The sequence below is a fragment of the Mixophyes fleayi genome, chromosome 4, assembly GCF_038048845.1.
Source record: "Mixophyes fleayi isolate aMixFle1 chromosome 4, aMixFle1.hap1, whole genome shotgun sequence".
NCBI classification, from domain to species: Eukaryota; Metazoa; Chordata; class Amphibia; order Anura; family Limnodynastidae; genus Mixophyes; species Mixophyes fleayi.
In genome coordinates this window covers 323,854,729-323,875,259 of record NC_134405.1, presented here as the reverse complement: position 1 = coordinate 323,875,259, position 20,531 = coordinate 323,854,729, and the positions used below count along the sequence as shown (strand labels likewise).

Genomic DNA, 20,531 nt, shown 5'->3' with positions numbered 1-20,531 from the left:
ATGAAGATTGATGCTAGAGGGGGCAATTGCCCCGATCGCTCCCTCTGGATCCGCCAGTGGTCTACATTACAAATATACAAATATAACCACTTTGCTATGTCTAATTGTTTGCTAGATACACGATCTCTGCTGATCATTTTATATATTGTTTTCAACCGTAAGCGGAAAACAAAACATGCAGACCATCATATTATTAACAAGAGGGTAAATATAAAAAAAAAAATGAGTGGACACCTTTAATTGCCAGAAAAAAATTCATGTGATAATTAGAATTTTTTTCCTTGGTGTAAGGGTTTAATCTTATGATATATAAGCAAATCTGATAAAACTTGTTTTAAAATTTCTTGATTTATAACAATAGCTTAAATACAGATCTCAAAATATATATTTTTTATTTTTATAAATTAACAATATATATAAACAAGTATATAACAAATGACTGGCATATAGTGTAGAAAGGGATAGCTCAACATAAAGAGTGCACTGGGACAGCCCATGGAACTTACAAAAATGTTACAAATACTATGTAGAATTAAAGATGGAAAATGATAAGTGGGACAGCAGTAAATACAGATTATATTAACAAAACAATCTGTGTGATGCTAGATGACGAAACTAAAATCTAAACAGGCTGGTACTGTTATAAGGAGAACAAGACATAATCCTGTTTGGTACATTTAAAGCATAGACTTATCAAACCTTCTAAGAAGGAAAAGTGGAGGTGTTGCCTAGCAACCATCTGATTGGTTGCTATGGGCAACATCTCCACTTTTCCTTTTTAGAAGGTTTGAAAAGTCTACCCCAGGAATACAGGAAGAAGAAAAAAACACAATTATGTCTATAAATCTTTTCTTTTTCATTTTTCAAGTATACCCCGGTAGGGTTGCGTCCTTAAAGGTGTATCAAAGTTCCTGGTGGATGAAACGCTTTAAGTGGTGTAGAATAAAAAAAACCTGTAACAAAGTATCTCATGTAACCATGACTCTGCTTCAATTTTGAGCGTTAGGTTACAAAATGTTCTCTTCCCCCCCCTCTGCAGCAGATTACAATGCTTGCATTGGACATTCTGTGCGGTGATTGACACTTCTATTGTGCTGGTAAGAGCAGACGCAGCTAGTCTTACCCACCTTTAGTAAACAAGGATTGCTGGGAAACTGTCATACATTATTACTCACTTGTATATTTCAGGAAGAGGACAATATGTGATCTATGCTTCACTGATTCCGTCTAATTGGGGATGGGAAGAGGAGGGGGGGGGGGGGGGTTCGCATTAAAGTGCACTTTATCCTCATCGACTTTCCTGTTCTTTGAAGAAGTAGGCAATTTGTTAGGAGGCACTGATAATAGCACCGTGCTCATATTGCAGTTTGGTATCTGATTGGATATCTTCCCTGTTCTTGTAGATGTATAAAAAAAAAGTACTGAAAATCGCCATAGTGCAAGAAATGTTGATTGCAATGTCCTGGCTTCCAAAATCTGGAAGAATTATTAAAACAATTTTCAAGAATATTCTGGTTCCTGGAGAAGACACTTGTGGTGGTGACTTCCTCTTGTATCGTCATCAAAGCACTATCTATACTTGTGGCAGCGGCGTAGCTAGGCTTTTGTGGGCCCCGTAGGAAATTATTTTATGGGCCACCATGTACCACCCAATGGTGAAAAATTCTCATACACACGGGTCTTTGACAGTGAAGATCGGCACCCCTCAGCTGTCGGGCCCCCTCCTAGCAGTTGGCCCCTTAAAAGCAGCACGGTGGCTCAGTGGTTAGCGCTTCTGCCTCACAACACTGGGGTCATGAGTTCGATTCCCGACCGTGGCCTCATCTGTGTGGAGTTTGTATGTTCTCCCCGTGTTTGCATGGGTTTCCTCCGGGTGCTCCGGTTTCCTCCCACACTCCAAACACATACTGGTGGGTTAATTGGCCGCTATTAAATTGCCCTTAGTCTCTCTCTCTCTCTCTCTGTGTATGTTGGGGGATTTAGATTGTAAGCTCCAATGGGGCAGGGACTGATGTGAATGAGTTCTCTGTGCAGCGCTGCGGAATAAGTGGTGCTATAGAAATAAATAGATGATGATAGAAGCTGCACCCCCCTGAACCTATGTTAGTTCTGCCCTTGGCCCATGGTTTGTATGACCCTATTCACAGACAGGGCGTTTAAATAGCTATCAGCACTATGATTCCATTGGCTTTTATTTATATTATATTACATTATGCATGACCTCTTATTTCTTAGAGAATTGCCAAATTTGCATATTTTTAGTTTTAAAGAAAATGTAGCGTGTTATTATGCCGAATACAATCCAAGGAGCAAAAGTTCTCATAAAATATATACTAAGCGCGGTAGGAAATCTAAAGTACAATATACAACATTACTATGCAGCATCATATTGAATTTAAAGTCAGGAACTCAGAACGCATTTTGAATAAAGTGTTACAGTGATCTTCCTCAAATGGGTCTTTATAATAATATGCTTAAACAATACTTTTCTGGAACGGTAATTTTCACTTTTTAAGGGGTGTACATCGTAAAAAATTGTAACGTTTTGATTAAAAACACCGTTGTGGAGCTGGGCTAACAAGAAGACAGTCACCCTCGCCCTCGCCATCGTTATGCACAGAAGGGGGCTTATAATTTTCTCCACACCAGTTTTGTGCATCATGCCAAGTATAGGTACAACTACAAAATGGCTTCTCTGCCTTTTGGCTAAGATCAAGTGCAGTTGTGGCCGAGCTGTACTTGGTCCTCTGACCAGAAGCCGGGATTGCTGCGTTGAAATCCCGGAATTAATGTGTCCCCGGAGTGGCGACCCGGGGGTGCCAAAAAAATCACAGTTAAGGGGCACCTTAAAACAGTTATACATGTGATTATGTTGGTACCGAGCACATTATGACCACTTTCTCCATACGCGCCGTCTCTATTCTTTGCCCCGGCCTTTTGGTTGGGTGAGAACATTTTTATAATAGCCCAGCCATGAGTTTGGGGCCGTAACCACTCGGCACTTTTTATTTTTCTATTTATTAAACCTTTTGTTTGTCACTTTCACTTTTATATTTTTTAAGTTACACAGATTTTTGGGGTGCGGGTAGGCCCTTTTGGCTCTATGTCCCTATAGATATAGGGGGGGCTGTGTGGCCCTTAGGTTCTGACCCCCCTGCACCTCATCGTTGCCCACCCTTCGAAGGGCTGGCTCAGTTGTTGAGCCCTGGGTGAAGCCTCAGTGGATCCCAGGGGCTAAAGGGGCCCACCTAGCCCTGCTGCGAAGGGGGTCTGAAGACCCTTCAACCCCTAAGGATCCTTCTGGATCCGGGGGTCGGGGGCTAGGGCCCTTCCTTTCCAGAGGAGGTCCGTATCCCGCACCCTTGTGCACGTTTTTTAAGTCTTCACTTATTTTTTCGAGCACTAGGGCACGAAAGCACTGTTCCCGGGCTTTCAATTAAAAAAAATAGGTACAACTACAAAATGGCAATATGATAGCTATGAAGTGTTAAAACAGAGACCACACCCACCCGTATTAGAAGAGTGCCAATAAACAGAACTAACCTTGTTTTAGCTGAAATTAGCCAACTTAATATCATCATCATCATCATCATCTATTTATTTATATAGCGCCACTAATTCCGCAGCGCTGTACAGAGAACTCACTCACATCAGTCCCTGCCCCATTGGAGCTTACGATCTAAATCCCCTAACATACACACACACAGACCGAGAGAGACTAAGGGCAATTTAATATCAACCAATTAACCTACTAGTATGTTTTTGAAGTGTGGGAGGAAACCGGAGCACCCGGAGGAAACCCACACAAACACGGGAAGAACATACAAACTCCACACAGATAAGGCCATGGTCGGGAATCGAACTCATGACCCCAGTGCTGTGAGGCAGAAGCGCTAACCACTAAGCCACCGTGCTATCATCTATCTAATTCACAATGTTCTATTGCATTTTTCTCATTAGTTTTCCATTTACAGTAACCAGGTAGAGTTTAGTGATTCGTAATTTTTAAGTCAGTTATTGCATTCATTAGGTTACTGCAGTCGGAAAAATAAAAATCGGGAGAACAGTAGAAGCAGCATTTACATTCTATCATGTTCTAGAATGTACTAGATAAATTATAGCTAGACCCTGGTTGGTTGCTATGGGCAACACTTTCACTGTTCCTTTTTGGAAGGTTCTGGAACTGAGTACTGCTGATGCAGTTTATGGGAGGCGGGACCACGCAGAACCAATACGAAGCTCTTAGTCCACACAGTCACTTTCCCCCACCCACAGTCCAGCTCTGAAGAGTCGGAGAGTCTTCTGCTCTGCTCCCGCATAATCGCAATGGCCAGATAGTGAACAGAAACATTGACTCCATTGACAGGCTAAGCTTTTATTCTTACTTTATTTATACATTTCCAATAAAACAAATAGGTCTATACTATTTTGTGATCAGAACTGTCTTTCTCTGCATATTTGACTTGAATGATATTAGTGGAAGCTACTATATTGGTTTGTCGGTGAAACCATATTAAAGATATCCTGCATTATACATTCACAGCAGCAGAACAGTGCCACCCAGTGGCAAATGGGAGAATTCATATTACCCAGTATCAGTGATTAAACGAATCCTGTAACACAAAGGAGAGAGTTCCATTATCTTACTCGTGTATAAATTTGAGTACTGTAGTTGATATTTTTTGTTGATTTGGTCTAACGTTTTTCAAGACAAGTTTTTCAGAGAAGTACTCAGGTCAGCAGTACTATTTGTGTAATCATGTCAAACTGCATGTAGCTGGATCAGTGATAGGCAACGTGATACATTTAATTATCCGTATATGCGATCCTCTAACCTTCAATCTCAATGATTATGTTACACAATGGGTCTGATTCATTAGTGATCTTATCTTGTGCAAAAGTTAAGATGCTTATTTTTAAGAAGAAATGGGGAGATAAGAGTGAAGTTAAGATGAATTTTCATCTTAACTTAAGAAATTCTTTACTTACGCAGTGGATTTTGCTTCTCATCTCCCTTTTCTGAGCATGCACAGAGTGGATTTGCTTAAGGTAAGCAAAAAAACGGCTGATAAGATCACTAATGAATCAGGCCCAATGTGTTTAATCAAATAAGAGATATAAATTTGTAATTACATATCAGCAAGTATCCTCAAACTCATGCTCACCTCTCACTGGGAGTACCCTATTCAATTAGCCGCTGACATCACTGCTACATGAGGCTGCACATTTTTTGTGTTATTACAGTACCACAACCTTTGCAGCCCTATGAGGGGGCAGAACATACAAACTCCACACAGATAAGGCCATGGTCGGGAATCAAACTCATGTGGTGTGAGGCAGAAGTGCTAACCACTGAGCCACCGTGCGACTATAAATAATATTGTCCAAATATTGACATTTGTTTTTTTCATGATATCACTGCTTATATAAACAGTTTTTTCTTTGCTAAGAAGCATTTTTCCTATTTCCCCCAACAGTTAGGGGCCCTTTAAAAAGAATTAAAATATCAGATTTGTTTCAAACTTTCTACATTATCAATTCTTCCAATAAATTAATTGATAGTAGTTTATGCAGAAAAAATAAAGCCGTTATTGATTTAATGATTGTGCTTTACCCATATATCGTAATGGATCCAAAGACTTCCTTCATAGAGCATCATTTCACAAAGTGCAAAATCCTTTTTTTTGAGTTGTCCAATGTTAATTGTCTTGTAGCGTCTAGCTTTCTACCACATGGCATAAAGTTACAGACCAGGACGTTGGACATTGTGGAAGAGTAGATGAGCGAGATTATTAAAATAAATGGGGGGAGAGGACGCTTTTGGTGGGATTTGGCAATTTCCACTCCGCAAAAAGACTTGGTTTCATCCTAAACTTTCTGATGGGTGGTAATTTGCGCCTTCCACTTGCACGGAGGCGCACATTTGTAGGCGCAATTTGCCCAATGTACAAAAAGCTTCAAATACAGAAAAGTACCACATGCCATAAAGGCATTTCCAATGGACCCTCAATCTCATAAATTCATTTAAGCAGTAGGTGAGGGTAAATAGAACTTTCCATCAGGTGGTAGTAAAGTGGCGGTATAAGTAGATCGAATATGGCCAAAGTATATCTGAGACACTAACTTTGCTTGGGTTTTCTCATGATAATTATAAAATAATGTAATCCTGGTTGATGTTGGCAATATACAATACAATATACATCTATAAATAGGTGAATAATGGTGAGGAAAAAATACCATTTCTTTAAAAAAAAACAAAAAAACTATTGGTCTTTGATACCACAACACAACCTAATTGGTTATTTTTGAACACACACTAGTTGTGACAGAAGCACTGGGCTAGTGGTGTATGGCATAGGTATATGTCCCAGGCTTTCTCTCTTGTATTCTTTTAAGACCCAGGGAGGTTGTTTTTGTGTGGGAAGGAGCTTCCCAAAGAGCCGGTATAAAGGTCCCTTAGGCATGAATGGAGAAGGATGGGCTCCATTTATAAGGTCCATTCCGGGTCTTCCAATTTACTAGAGTATGTTGTAGTTTACTCTGCTCTTAATCAGAAGTTGCACCTTTGTGTGGCTGGTAAAAGGCTGTAAGGCAGCTCAATCACTCTCTCAGAGCTGGGGAGGAGGTTGGATGCCTCCTGAGAGACACTGCAAATGGTGACCAGTAAGCTCTGTATTTTGTATGTGTATGGGACACAAGGTCCTGCACATAAGAGAGGGTGTTCCTAGGACCTTTGTTTCTGTTTGTTTATTTTTATGCCTGGAGAATATAAGACAGTTGACTGATGTGATTTACCTGTCTGAAATGTGTGAAGTACAGCTGTCTAATTCCAGGAGATGGCACCCCTAACTCAATCTTATGTCAAGCGAACAAAAACAAAAGTCCTAACCTGTCCGACTTCTAACAACCCACAGGAACACATAGCCACCAATCACAGTTTAACTACTGTTTTTCTAGCACAGTATTAAAAGTGTCTAATTGGTTGATCATTTTCAAAACATTTATCTTTGAAACAGTTATTATAATTGTTCCTACTTTATTTGCATTTTTATTTATGTTAGTTACAATATTTTGATATAAGCCAGTGATGAAATTCTCTTGTTAGTTTGCTGTCACCCAAACATTCTATTTGGAGTGAACTCAGACATTTGTGTGAACCTCTTCAGGAAAGTGGTTTATTTAGATGAAATTCCATTCACAAACCTTCTGCAAATAAAAGATATTTAAGCACGATGGAAAATCATATGATACATATGTTTACCACTGGACCGTAATATTAGATGTCCTCAAACCGTAGGCAGTAATTAACTAATGAATAAGTTAAGCTATCTGTCAGCAATCATATTCAATCCTTCTCTAGCCTTGTGATCAAGTTTAAGGATCATTAATCCTAAAATACGAATTAGTTCTGTGAAGAAAACCATCCGAAACATTGACAAACATACGTGTAAATGTATCCATATCATGACAGGACGTAAGATGTTGTGCATGTTATGTAGAACCGTTTTTGAACTCACTGTAGGTTATCGGCCATTTTTGGCTTTTTCAGGTTCACTGAAAGTGCATCAAAAGGTTTACAGGCGGTTATGGTCTTCCGTTGCTCTGCTAAAGCCAACATTCAAGTGCAGGCTCATATTTGTTGCTTAATACAGATGATCCTAAGACCCATGGGTCAAATATTAGCAAACATATGGTGAACTCAACGCTATAGAGTGTTGTCCTAAGTTTATTTCTACGTAAAAGTTGAAAATTCAACCATAACATTAGCCCAAAACCTAAGACTCTTCCAAACTTTAAGCTTGATTTTTAAACTATCCTGTCCTATTCTATTTAAGTGTAGGTTTCAGAGAATGGTGAAAAAATTAATAAAGGGTATGGAGTCGTTAAGTTATGAGAAAAGGTTAGCCAGTTTAAGTATGTTTAATTTAGAAAAGAGGCGTCTAGGAGGGGATATGATTGCTATGTACAAATACATTAAGGGGCATATTCAATTCTTTCGATTCCCTGCCGCGTTAAAACTACTACCGTTATTACGGTAATAGTAAGCTGGATTTCAGCTCGCGGCTCAGGGAGCTGCAAGCTGAAATCGAGCGAGAAAACTACCGTAATAACGGTAGATTTTTGCCGTTTCCGCCGACAATTGAATATGCCCCTAAGCGTCAATACAGAGAATGTTCATGGGAACTTTTTACCCCAAGGACTATACACAGGAGACGCGGTCACCCCCTAAGGTTAGAGGAGAGGAAGTTTCACAGCCAGCAATGGAAGGGGTTCTTTACAGTAAGGGCAGTCAAGATATGGAATTCACTGCCAGGGAAGGTTGTGACGGAAGATTCAAGTGATATGTTTAAGAAAGGGTTAGACATATTTTTAGCAGAAAAGTGTATCCAGGGATACGACCATTAATTATAATGAAAGATAGTAGTGGATCCAGGGAGAAATAGGACTGCAATATTGGGTCAGGAGGATATTTTCCCAATTGAAACAGATTGGTGGTTGCTTCATCTGGATCAATTTCAAATATAAGTGCAGGATCGCAGGAGATCCAAAATAGTTTGAATTTGATGGACTGGTGTCTTTTTTCACCCGCTTTAACTATGTATGTTTGTTAAAATTTATTTGGAACATGAGACCTTAAAGGACCAATAAACCTAATATATATCTTTATGTAAGACAAAAGCATATGACAGTCACAACTATAAATGTGAACGTTTATATGTCCTCACAAGGTGGTTGGAATTGTTCTGTATGTATTTGTGATTGTCCTTTTGTTAAGCTATTGTTTTCTGTCATCAACTCTTTAGGCTTTGGGTGTTATTCAATAACATTGGTGTAGATTTGCACGGTACAGTAGCCACAAGTCAGCAATCGGCTGTCATCAGTCTAGTGAAAGGTAGACCAATGCCAGCGAGTGTCTGACTGCTGTGAGCTACTGTGCACTGTACAGATATTCACCTATGATGGTAGTTAAGACATCAAAGAGCGCCCCCTGCAGTTTTGTTTGAGAATTTGACTAGCCTGCTGGGGCACCACCTCCGTCTTGGTTAATCCCAGAAACTCATGTCAATGTTTTCACTTTATGCATATTGAATTGTGTTTATTTTATTTTTTTAATTGCCACTGTCTTGTGCCTGGCTGCAGCTTATAGGACTATTTAGCTGCTTGCAGTACGGGTAACGGAAGACTGGAGAGTCTGTTTAGACTCTTTGCAATAACCTACAGTAAGAGATGAGAGAATGAGTGTGTGAGATAAAGAGAGAGAGTAGAGTTCGGTCTCTGATTAGTTTCTCTCTAAGCTGATATCAAGTTTAGTGTTCTTTATCTTATCTTTCAGCTACCTTATTTCTCGAACACTGGAAGCGCTTACAAATGAGACTAAGCTATTTTTGGGACCTTACAGGCCTAGAAGAAGAAGAAGTAAGTTTCATTTATTTATATTACAAACCATTAAACATTATAAGCAGGGGAGATTTTCAGGTAGGCGATGAAGGGATGACAACCCGGCAGTATTTTAAAAAAATTGATTATTTTTGTTTTGGTAATTATTAATGAAGAGATCCTATTTCATATCATATCCGAAATTCTCCCCTGATTATAAGTATTATATACTTTGTCTGCACATTTCTTTTGAGAAAATGTAATATATTGTATATTGCCACTAATAAGTAAGACATTTAAAGTATTGTATTAATAATATCTAATGTGTACTAAATGTAAAGGCCACTTAAACAAAAAAATAAAATAAATAAAGGTGCTATAGATTGCAAAAAAAACTACATTGGCAGCTATGAAGACATTTAAAATTATTTTTTGTGGTTACAATTTCTGAATGTGGTATTAAAATAAAATATCCCTTTAAATGGATGTTCAGGTAGTTTTATTAGAGAATAAATTATAATGCCAGTAAAATGTTTTCTATTGCCCACTAACATAAGTTTCCTTATTTTAACTCAGTGGAGGTTATTAAAGATTTCACACATTTGCACCAATATGATGGCAATAAAGACCATAACACATTTATATAGATATATAAGTGCCCGTGGGCACAAAGGGAGCGACTGGCCGATGGTTCAGTCAGTTTGGATTAGAATAATCACTTTGGAGGTATCATCATCAGTTATTTATATAGCGTCACTAATTCTGCAGCGCTGTACAGAGAATTCATTCACATCAATCGCTGCCCCATTGGAGCTTACATTCTAAATTCCCTAACATACACACTCAGAGACTACAGTATGTTTTTGGAGTGTGGGAGGAAACCCACGCAAACACGGGGAGAACATACAAACTCCTCACAGATAAGGTCATGGTCGGGAATCGAACTCATCACCCCAGTGCTGTGAGGCAGAAGTACTAACCACTAGGCCACTGTGCTGCCCGACAAGATTATTTGCACTGCTGTGGAAAAGTAGCATTTGTAGGTAACTGCAATCAATGTCATAAAACACTCTAAAAACACAACAGTAACACGTGTAACAACGGCAATCCCATGTTGTCTCTCTTTTATGATTCATTTAATAAACAAATAAAACTATACTTAGCAGTTTTTCTTTTAGGAGAAAATGGAAAACTTTAAATTAATGAAAGAAGAGGTACTAAAGTCTTACTAATTTAGACATGGAAGGGTATACATTTTTTGTGTTATCCCTTAAAGTGTGATACCAGTAAAAGATCATTCTAAAGCTGGGTACACACAGCAGAAATTACGACCAACTTTTTATGCCGAGCAATTTTACATGCGATCGATGGTCCGATCGCTCGGTCCATGGACTGCATACACACTAGCCTTGTTTAGGACGATAAAGGGAAGAGCGGACGTCCCTTTAGTGACTTTTTACAGCCATGTTGTCGTGAGCAATGACTGTAATTTCGTACTCACTGTTGTGGATCGGTCAGAAGTTTATACACACTACACAGTGGAAACGAGATTGGAACGAAAATATTAAACAGTACGACCAACCAAATGAGGCGATAATCCATTTGGGCAGACTTTCGACCATCGTGTCACTGCACACACTGACCTGACTTTTTAACGAGCGTTCGTATGTTGGCTGATTGAGCCGATTATTGGATGAAAACTGTGTAGTGTGTATCCAGCTTTATACTGGGTACAGTCTTTGGATGCAAGAACTGGTGGGGTACGGCATATCGATGCCCAGAACCCTGACAAGACTTACCCCGACCTAAAGATTCCGAAGGGCTGCTTCCTGATCTTCATCGATGACGACTCCTCTTCACACCGACTTCAGCCAATGACGATGAAGTAAGAAGGCGGCTGCACTTGATGACGTCATTGAACATGCCAACGTGATTATCGCTGTTGTTAAGGGATTAATGTAAGTATACAGCCATGTACAAAGCCTTTGTAAACTACATTGTACATGGGTGCATACTTAACATTACCCCCTTAACAACAGCGATAACCTTCTTACTTCATCGTCATTGGCTGAAGTCGGTGTGAAGAGGAGTCGTCATCGATGAAGATCGGGAAGCAGCCCTTCGGAATCCTGGGGGTCGGGTAAGTCTTGTCGGGGTAGTCAGCATCGATATGATAACTACCACTGGCAAGAACTATAGTCTATAGGAACAAGCTTGTGAAGATTTCCCATATTGGTTCACCCAAATAACTGAAATTCACCCAAAAAAAAGCTCCTCAAGGCAAGATATTTTACTATACACAAGTACATAATAGATCTCAAACCAACATACCTCCCAACTGTCCCGATTTTGGCCGGACATCCCGATTCGCGGGCCACAAAAAGGGGTGGTGCTTAAAAGAAAAGTGGGTGGAGTTTGGGTGGAACAAGGGCTGAGCTATTTTGTCCCACTTTCGGAATTCTAAATGTTGGAAGGTGTGTGTAAATAGTCACATTAAATGCATTGCACTGACCCTTGGAGGAAAAAAAACCCTGAGGTCAATACATTTTACAGGGATACTACCAGGAGATGCTTCAAAGATTTAAAACATGTTATGAGCTAAAGGAACCTGCACGTAATTGGATGTGAGCTGATCACGTGACATATTCACCATCTCATATCCAATCACGTCCCTCCCTCTTTGCCCTGTAGCACCCAGCTGGGTTAAGCTGTGTTAAAATAAAGCAATCTATTTTTTCTTCTAAAGAGTGGACTTTTAAACTAATTAAAAAAGTTGTAAATCACAAATTATGGACAATGAAACCAATAACTTATAGTATCCTCATTTACATTACAATAAAAATGTGTAAGGTACATAAATACACAGGATATTTCTAATTTAAACATTTTTAAATATATTTTCAGCATATAGTTAATGTGACATTTTGTGTTTCTTCCAACTGTCTAAAGACATACTAGTGCAGTGTTGGCTAACTTGTGACACTCCAGGGGGTAAATGTATCAAGCTGAGAGTTTTCCGGCGGGTTTGAAAAACCAATCAGATTCTAGCTGTCATTTATTTAGTGCATTCTACAAAATGACAGCTAGAATCTGATTGGTTGCTATAGGCAACATCTCCACTTTTCAAACCCGCCGGCAAACTCTCAGCTTGATACATTTACCCCCAGGTGTTGTGAAACTACAAGTCCCAGCATACCCTTCCAGCAATAAGCTACTATATTGGCAAAGCATGCTGGGACTTGTAGTTTCACAACACCTGGAGTGTCACAGGTTAGCCAACACTGTGCCATTGAAATTAAGTCTCTAGAATGTCATATTTAAATAGTGATCCGGTGTCCTTCTGGATACTCGATCGCTAATTAGACACTTGAGGAAAGTGATCTTGATATCCCCATGTGTCACACTGTGTCTCCTGTAAACGTCCGGGAACAACAGCGGTGTGGTTACCATTGTAATCCTCATGAGAATGGGGAGCTGGGTCTCTTGATACCTAAATCCTCTCCCGCACAGCACCCCCTAGTGTTAGAGTTATGGTGTCTTGAATTAGTTTTTCGTTCTGATAGTTGGATCTTTCTGGATAATGAGTTTCTGGATTAAAGATCCCACACATGTATACAAAATTTGCTCTACTGAATTTCAACAATTAAAAATCAGACATTGTTATCTGTTTAAACTCAAGTGATCTATTGGTTCTAGTTTGCCTTGGAACCACTACCTAATTGTGCCACACTGCACGGGTTATATAATAATACCGTTTGGAGATTAATTGAACGAAACATAGGAGGCCACAAACAGTACTCAATAACTTCTAAACAAACTTATATCAATGGCACAGAGCGGAGGCCGGGAGTTGGTGCTGGGGAAAGTAAATGTAAACTCAATCCCCCCGGGGGTTAATTGTTAATTACTTTAATGGAAAACTTTGTTCATACTCCTGTGTGCAATTTGTAATCATTGCAAAACAAAACAGCCTCTGAGACACTCACAATGTGTTACAACCTTGTCCTAGAGCCGGAAACATTTTACTTTTGTTTACAACAATACAGGGGTAAGTAATTAAAACCACAAAGCCCATTGTTAAGTAAGCAGTTAATACTTTGTACGACTATTTAGAAAAAAACCAATAAAATGACAGCAATACGCAAATGTCGCAACACCTACAATAAATTTGGTTCATAGGACCACTAGACAATATATTTAAAATGATTTTTCTGACCGAACTTACCCTTCCTTTAACCCCGTTGTACAAGGTTTTAATAAGATGAGAGTATCACTGTTACCCCATAGCACCCGGGAGCCCATCTATGGATGGTGAGCCAAGCCTGCAAGAGCACATCTGCCAGTTTTAAACCACAAGGGAGCAATATGGGTCACGATGCTCCAGTGGAACTTTGATCGAGTCAACAGGATTATAATGACAGCTGCATGCTAAACTGAGCTGTAACTATACTTCTGTTTACAAAGTATATTATTGTACAAAATATATTTTAAATATAAGCAGGGCCAGAGGCGCACGCAGGGGGGGTTTCTGGTTCTCCAGAAACCCCCCCCCTCTGCGAACTAACGGGCACTAAACATTGCCCTGTACTGTACAGCAACCGCGGCGCTGTCACAGAAGCGTCCGCGGCGGTGCTGTTTTGTACTACAATACAGCACTGCCGCGGACGCTTCTTTGACAGCGCCGCGGCTGCTGTACAGTACAGCATCGCTAAAAAATGGAGCTGCTGCGCATGCACGGCCGCATGCGCAGCAGCTCTCTCTCTTTATTTTTTTTTGGGGGGGGGGAGGAAATAATACTAAAGCCTTATAAATAATTCTATATGATTAGTTCATTAGTTGGGAATCACTATAGAGGAAAATGGAGACCCACCCATGAAGACCTTGCGACCCAAGTCTTAAGCCCTGACTTATAGGTTAACTACCACTAACTGGTTGGGTGTGAGGTTAGGACTTAAGTTTAAATTACCGTATGAGCTGCTTTGTTAATGATAGGTCTGTCCTTAGGACTAGGCTCAACAAGTTGCATTTTGCGCTAGGGATTTGGCTAATATTAGAGCACAAACTATGACCAACTCTTATGCTCATGTCTTAGGATCATCTGACACAAGCAACTTATATTAAATGATGGCGTTTTTCTCTTCCCAGGATAATTATAGAGCTACTTTTGAGTCTTTCCCCTTCCGTCACTAGTACGTCTTCTGGCGGACCTCCTCTTCTCTGTTTCCCATATTATGTAAAAGGACCAGCGTTCTGATTCCCGTCTTGGTGGGAACTGGCAGTAGACGTAGGTGGTTGCAGTTGCTGTCAGAGTAGCTTATACCAAAATATTATTTACTCTTATTTTGAAATAGTACATAATGTAGTTCCCATACCAGCGTTTCCCATAACTTCTGTTTTGCAGTGTTTATATACAAAAATACCAATCTAAAGCTTCAAATGGCATTTTATTCCTTGACTGCAAACTATATTTTAAGAGCATTAAGGTCAAGTGCAAAGTAATCCTCTATTGTCATTAATCAGCTTCCATATGCTGTCATTTATCACTTTCTCAGACAGTTGGTGAGTTTATAGTACAAGACTCATTTTTAGTCTCTGCTCAAGTCCTTGTAAACATGATACGAGTCAATCTATTAATTTCTGCTTTGATTCGTGAGATCTCAAATTAGCAAAACCTATGAGGGGTAGTTAATTTGTGACACTAAGGGCTAGATTTACTAAGCTGCGGGTTTGAAAAAGTGGGGATGTTGCCTATAGCAACCAATCAGATTCCAGCTGTCATTTTGTAGAATGTACTAAGTAAATGAAAGCTAAAATCTGATTGGTTGCTATAGGCAACATCCCCACTTTTTCAAACCCGCAGCTTAGTTAATCTAGCCCTAAATGTCTACAATGGAGATGTACATCAGTCCAGTGACGAGAAGAGCCAAATATTTATCAATTAACTTGTGTTCTGTAAGCAGTACTGAAGCCCCAAAGTCATAATTTTAATAACAACTGTAATGTTTACTTTGTAATCCACTTTACCAATGTAATGTGATTGGAAGTAAGTTAGAACTTTGGGCTATTATAATGTTCACACAATAGGTTTTTGAAGCAGTAAGGATCATTTTTGGATACTTGATTCCACTTTATTACCAAACCCTTTATTTGCGTTGTTCTACTGAAATACGGCTTGGTTTTGCTTCAACTATGTATTAATTATTAGGTGACATAAGGACTGCCGTTATTACATGTGTCACTTTTGTGTGATCAAATGGTTTTTGATACACTGCGCGAAGGACGCCTAGACATGGAAGAGTAGAAGCAGCCTTAGACACCTAAACATGGGCTTTTCCAAAAAAAGTGCAACTGGAAACTGCGAAATGTGTCTCACTTAAAGCGTAGGGTGAGATTTTGTTTCTGCCGCTTTTCATCAGCCGAAGAAATAAGGCGTTTTGCTGGGAGAAAAACAATGTTCTCTCTCAATTAAATAATCCCATCCCATAAAATAGATTCTCCTTTTTCTACTGCAGTGATTAGCGCCTGTTCCACTCTCAGCAAGAAACACCTCCCATTCACCTAACTCCTCCCATTATACAGTGCAAACTTTTGTAATAGTTAAAACGGTGGACTTCCACAAAAGCAGGCCCGTCAAATACATTTGCACTTTTGTAAATGGTCCTTAAATAACACCAAAGCCAAAGGAAACAAGAATAAAAGTTACATAGCAAAAATGAGTAAATGCTAAGGAAGCAAATATATTTTTCAAAAACATTGGGGTTAATGTAGGAGAATTTAATAGAATCGATCACCCACATCTGTTGTTTAAATCAAATTGGGGTATGTTTGGCCTGATCCTTTCCTTTCTTATACATTTCGCCATGAAATACATTGTGAAATGCGTCAAGCACCACGTGGGTGTGGCTTTTTATTTCAGTGATTGACAGATCAGATGCACGCAATGAGTAGAATGTTGGCCACACAAGCTGCAATATCACAGCTGGGTATCAGGCAACTGGCCCAATATCACATCGGGTGTAGCCTGAAAGAAGCCAATTAAGAGACTCCAACACTACATTTCTTATTTTACCTTTGAATGATTACTCATTGGGCACATTGTAAAAGGAAAACAGATCCCCACTACTGGCTTGTGTGTACAGTCCACGACAACAGGACTCAGCATTGCAAATGTAACCCTGTCATTGTGCCCAAAGGTCCGAACAGCAAAATCTTATCCAATTTAGTTATAATGCATTTGGCCTGGATGGACATTGATATGTGTGTGTGTGTGTGTGTGTGTGTGGGGGGGGGGGGGGGGGGGCTCTATAAGAGACGAAAGAAGAACTTCTTACATAACCTTGTTTCCACAGAATATTTTGTTGTGTAATAATTATTGTGCCTTAACCAGATTATGTAAAACAAACCTATTTGGGAGATTACATGTAGGTTTAGTGCTACATTAATATTAATGTGCTTTGAATGGACTTTTGTTTTTGCACATAAATAATTTGAAGCACACATGCTACAGTGCCCCAGGATGCCTGATATAAAAGAGTTCTTCCTTATTTATGAGCAGTTATGATCTAAAACAACTTTCAATAGCATTTATGTGTTTGTTTATTTTTTAAATAAATATGCAGGATATTTACAATAAGCTTATTGACACGGACAAATCTAACCCGTTGTGGTCCATGGAGGAATAACACTTAATATACTGTATCAACAACTGAAGTGTAAATAGCTTGACCAATATAATATAATGCCCAGGATACTCTGCTTCCTGTGCAGACCTCGCTAGTCCAGACACCTTCCTCCATGACCTGGCCTTGTCCTCGTTTGCTGATCACTGCTGCTTTGCCACCCGCCGAACAATTTCTTGGAGATGCCCATGAGCGGCACCTGTCATCTACAGCCAGTGGAAGCAGCCTTATTGTGAGCTAAACCAATATTCCTGATACTGCAGTTCACTAGGAACCAATGATCTCACTGAGGACTTCAAACATTGAGGCAGCAATTTTGTGACTATAACATATCTGTTCTAAGCTGCATTCTCAACAAGGCTGCTTCCACGTTGTGTAATTGGTGGGTGCACTTGATTGATTTTTAGCATTTTAATGTTCCTTTCCCAAGCTTGCATATCTGCCTACATTTAATTATAGCAGAATGTACAGAACAGAACAGAACAGATTGTATTTCATGTTATACATGTGCAGTACAGTATATCAATTATTTCTGTTCGTACGTTGACATCTATTAAATAACTTCTGACCTGCATTAAACATGCTGTGTTACTTAACATGAAAGTATGTATACAGCAAGAGAAACATTTAGACATTTCTCAGATTCTCCTTTTAACCATTTACATCTGTTCCCTCTTAAATTTGTCTTCATAAATAAAACTAGTGTTCTAAATGTTTAATCTGCATTGCAACAACAGCACAGAGATTGTTTTCTGCAACAAAAAAGGTTGCATTTAAAATTGGATAACACCTGAAACAAACAACTCCTTATGTGTTTGACACTGACAGACATAAAAGCTCTACTACCAAATAAAAAGGTGGTAGTGTAGGGACTCAATTCTCCCCATCCCACCATCCAGGGTCCCGAGAGATACTACATTCCCCAGGGTTAATAACTTTTAAATGTTTCACAGAGGGTGTGTGTGTGAGAAGAACAGCCAATCACAAGCTGCAATCCCTAATCTAGAAGTGACGGTATGAAAAAAATAAGGGAAATGTAAGTGAATGGAACTTGATAGTTTTACAATGAAGGCAGTAGGAGAAGTGGCGGTATGGCATAGCATCAATAGTGGAAGTAGGGGTGTATACCTTCTAAATTCTCACCCTACCTCGATCTATCCATCACCATTAACAACACCACCTTCTCTGCTGTTCCCCATATACGCTGCCTGGGTGTCACCCTTGACTCTCTTTTGCCCCCCACATTCACTCTCTTGCCCAATCCTGTCTCTTTCAACTTCGGAATATTGCCCGCATCGGGCACTTCCTCTCTCAGGATGCTGCCAAAACTATCATCCACGCTCTCATCATTTTCTGACTTGATTACTGCAACCTTCTCCTAACTGGCCTCCTCCTCTCCCGTCTCGTCCCCCTACTCTCTATTCTAAATACATCGGCGAGACTTATCTTTCATTCTCTGCGCTCTTCCTCTGCCTTCCCTCTCTGTCTTGCCCTACATTGGCTCCTTTTACTCTACAGAATCCTTATTAAACTCTTCACTGTCACTTACAAGGTCCTCTCCCACTCAATTGCCTCCTCTCCATCCACACTCCCGCCCGCTCCCTGCGTTCGGCCAATGACCGCTGCCTTTCCTCCATACTGATAACCTCATTCCAACACCAGAATTCAAGACTTTTCCCATGCTGCCCCCCTCCAATGGAACAACCTGCCTCCCTCCATCTGTCTGCCCCTTAATCTTGGCTCCTACAAACGGGCTCTCAGACCCCAACTGTTCCTCACGGCCTACCATCCATCCACATAACCTTCTCCTTCCTTGCTCTTCTTTCCTCCCCCTCTCTCCATCCTCATTCGCTTGTTCCCTCTACTGACTCCTCTCGTGCCTGCTGTCTGTCTCCCCGTCCCTTAGTTTGTAAGCTCCTATGAGCAGGGAATCTTCCCTTCTGTCTCAATACCACTTCTTCCTCTCCTACTCCACTGTACCTATTTTACTGGGAGATAGAAGTCTTGGTTATAATTGTTTTACCCTGTACTGTGACACCCTGCTTTACTGTCTGTACTGTTAATCTTTATTTTGTACGGTGCTGCGGATACCTTGTGGCACCATATAATAAAGAATAATAATATACGTGGTATGCCATACATCAACTTCTACTACGATCTTCATTGTAAAACTGTCAAGTTCAATTCACTTAAATTCCCATTACATTTTCCATACCGCCACTTCTAAATTTCCGCTCGGACCACTGCGTACCACCATATGCAACGCAACTTCCACCACTGGTCCTTATTCATGGAGAGAGGAGCTCACACTGCCAGTCTGTGAGTACAGAGGACACTATGCAAATTGCATGAAAAGTATGCTTAAAACGATAATGACATCAAGTCCATTATCGTCCATTTGGGTGGTTTTTATAGCATTTGTTGTAATATTTTTATGATTTTTTTATGTGATTTTGATATATATATAATTGACTTAATTTGTATTCCGTGGCTTTAAAAGGAAAGTCACATAATCCCCCAATTTAAATTAGTATTCATCTGTGCCTCTGTTTGCCCTGAAGAGATCATTCTGCGCACTCTTAAGCCGATAACTTGATGCAAATTCCAAAGCGGGCTGTCAACACTCGCTATGCTTCCTCCCGTATTGTACCTCTGTACCTCCTCCTTAGCGCATAGAAAGCATTTCCAATGAGATGCTCTCTCCTGGGTGAACAGGGTCATAGAGAACCCCCCAATTTTTATTGTTTTTTATCACACAGTGCAAACCTGGTGACAGCTTTAATAATCAGGATAACCCTGGGGATTTCATAAAGTACTTAGCAAACACATACATTTTTACCCCTGTAGGATTCCTAGCAGTGAACCTGATTTTATCTCTATCTAAAATCAACATCACCTTTAAGCATATTTTTAAGGGTTTGTTTTCCGCTAAATGTAATGTATACGCAAATATGTAAAGAAGGAAATATGGCAGGAATGTTACTGAAAGGAGAAACTATTTTCTGTGGGATAGGTCAGAAGATGAATGATTTAATCTAACACAGGATGACTGGTAATATGAAAAGATGGAATAGTGTTTGGAAAATCAAAAGCATTATACGTACATAATGTTTCTCATGAACCTGTCAATGAAAGGTAGATTATAAGCACAACTATGCTTAAATATATAATAATAATAATAATAATAATAATAATAATAATGATAATAATGTTTAAAAATAGCTGATTTTAATTCAATCCTTTTCCATCACAGATGTTGAAGATACCACATTTTTTACAGCTAACATTTAATTATATAATGCAATGGTCGTCAATATTTTTTATGCTGGCTTATGGTGGAAATGAAGAAGGTTAATACACTAAAACTTCTGAAAAGAAAAAGTGGAGATGTTACCCATGGCAACCAAACAAATCCTAGCTATCATAATCTAGGGTGTATATTTACTAAGCTGCTGGTTTGAAAAAGTGGAGATG

At 39.6% G+C, this 20,531-nt stretch overlaps 1 protein-coding gene across 1 annotated transcript in view; it reads left to right on the top strand.

The window, feature by feature from the left end:
- Window positions 1–20,531, top strand: part of ANO2 (anoctamin 2) — a 202,078-nt gene that overhangs the window by 95,881 nt on the left and 85,666 nt on the right. The window contains exon 13 of the mRNA XM_075210223.1: window positions 9,335–9,417. Coding sequence (XP_075066324.1) covers window positions 9,335–9,417 — 83 coding nt within the window. The remainder of the gene's footprint in view (window positions 1–9,334; window positions 9,418–20,531) is intronic.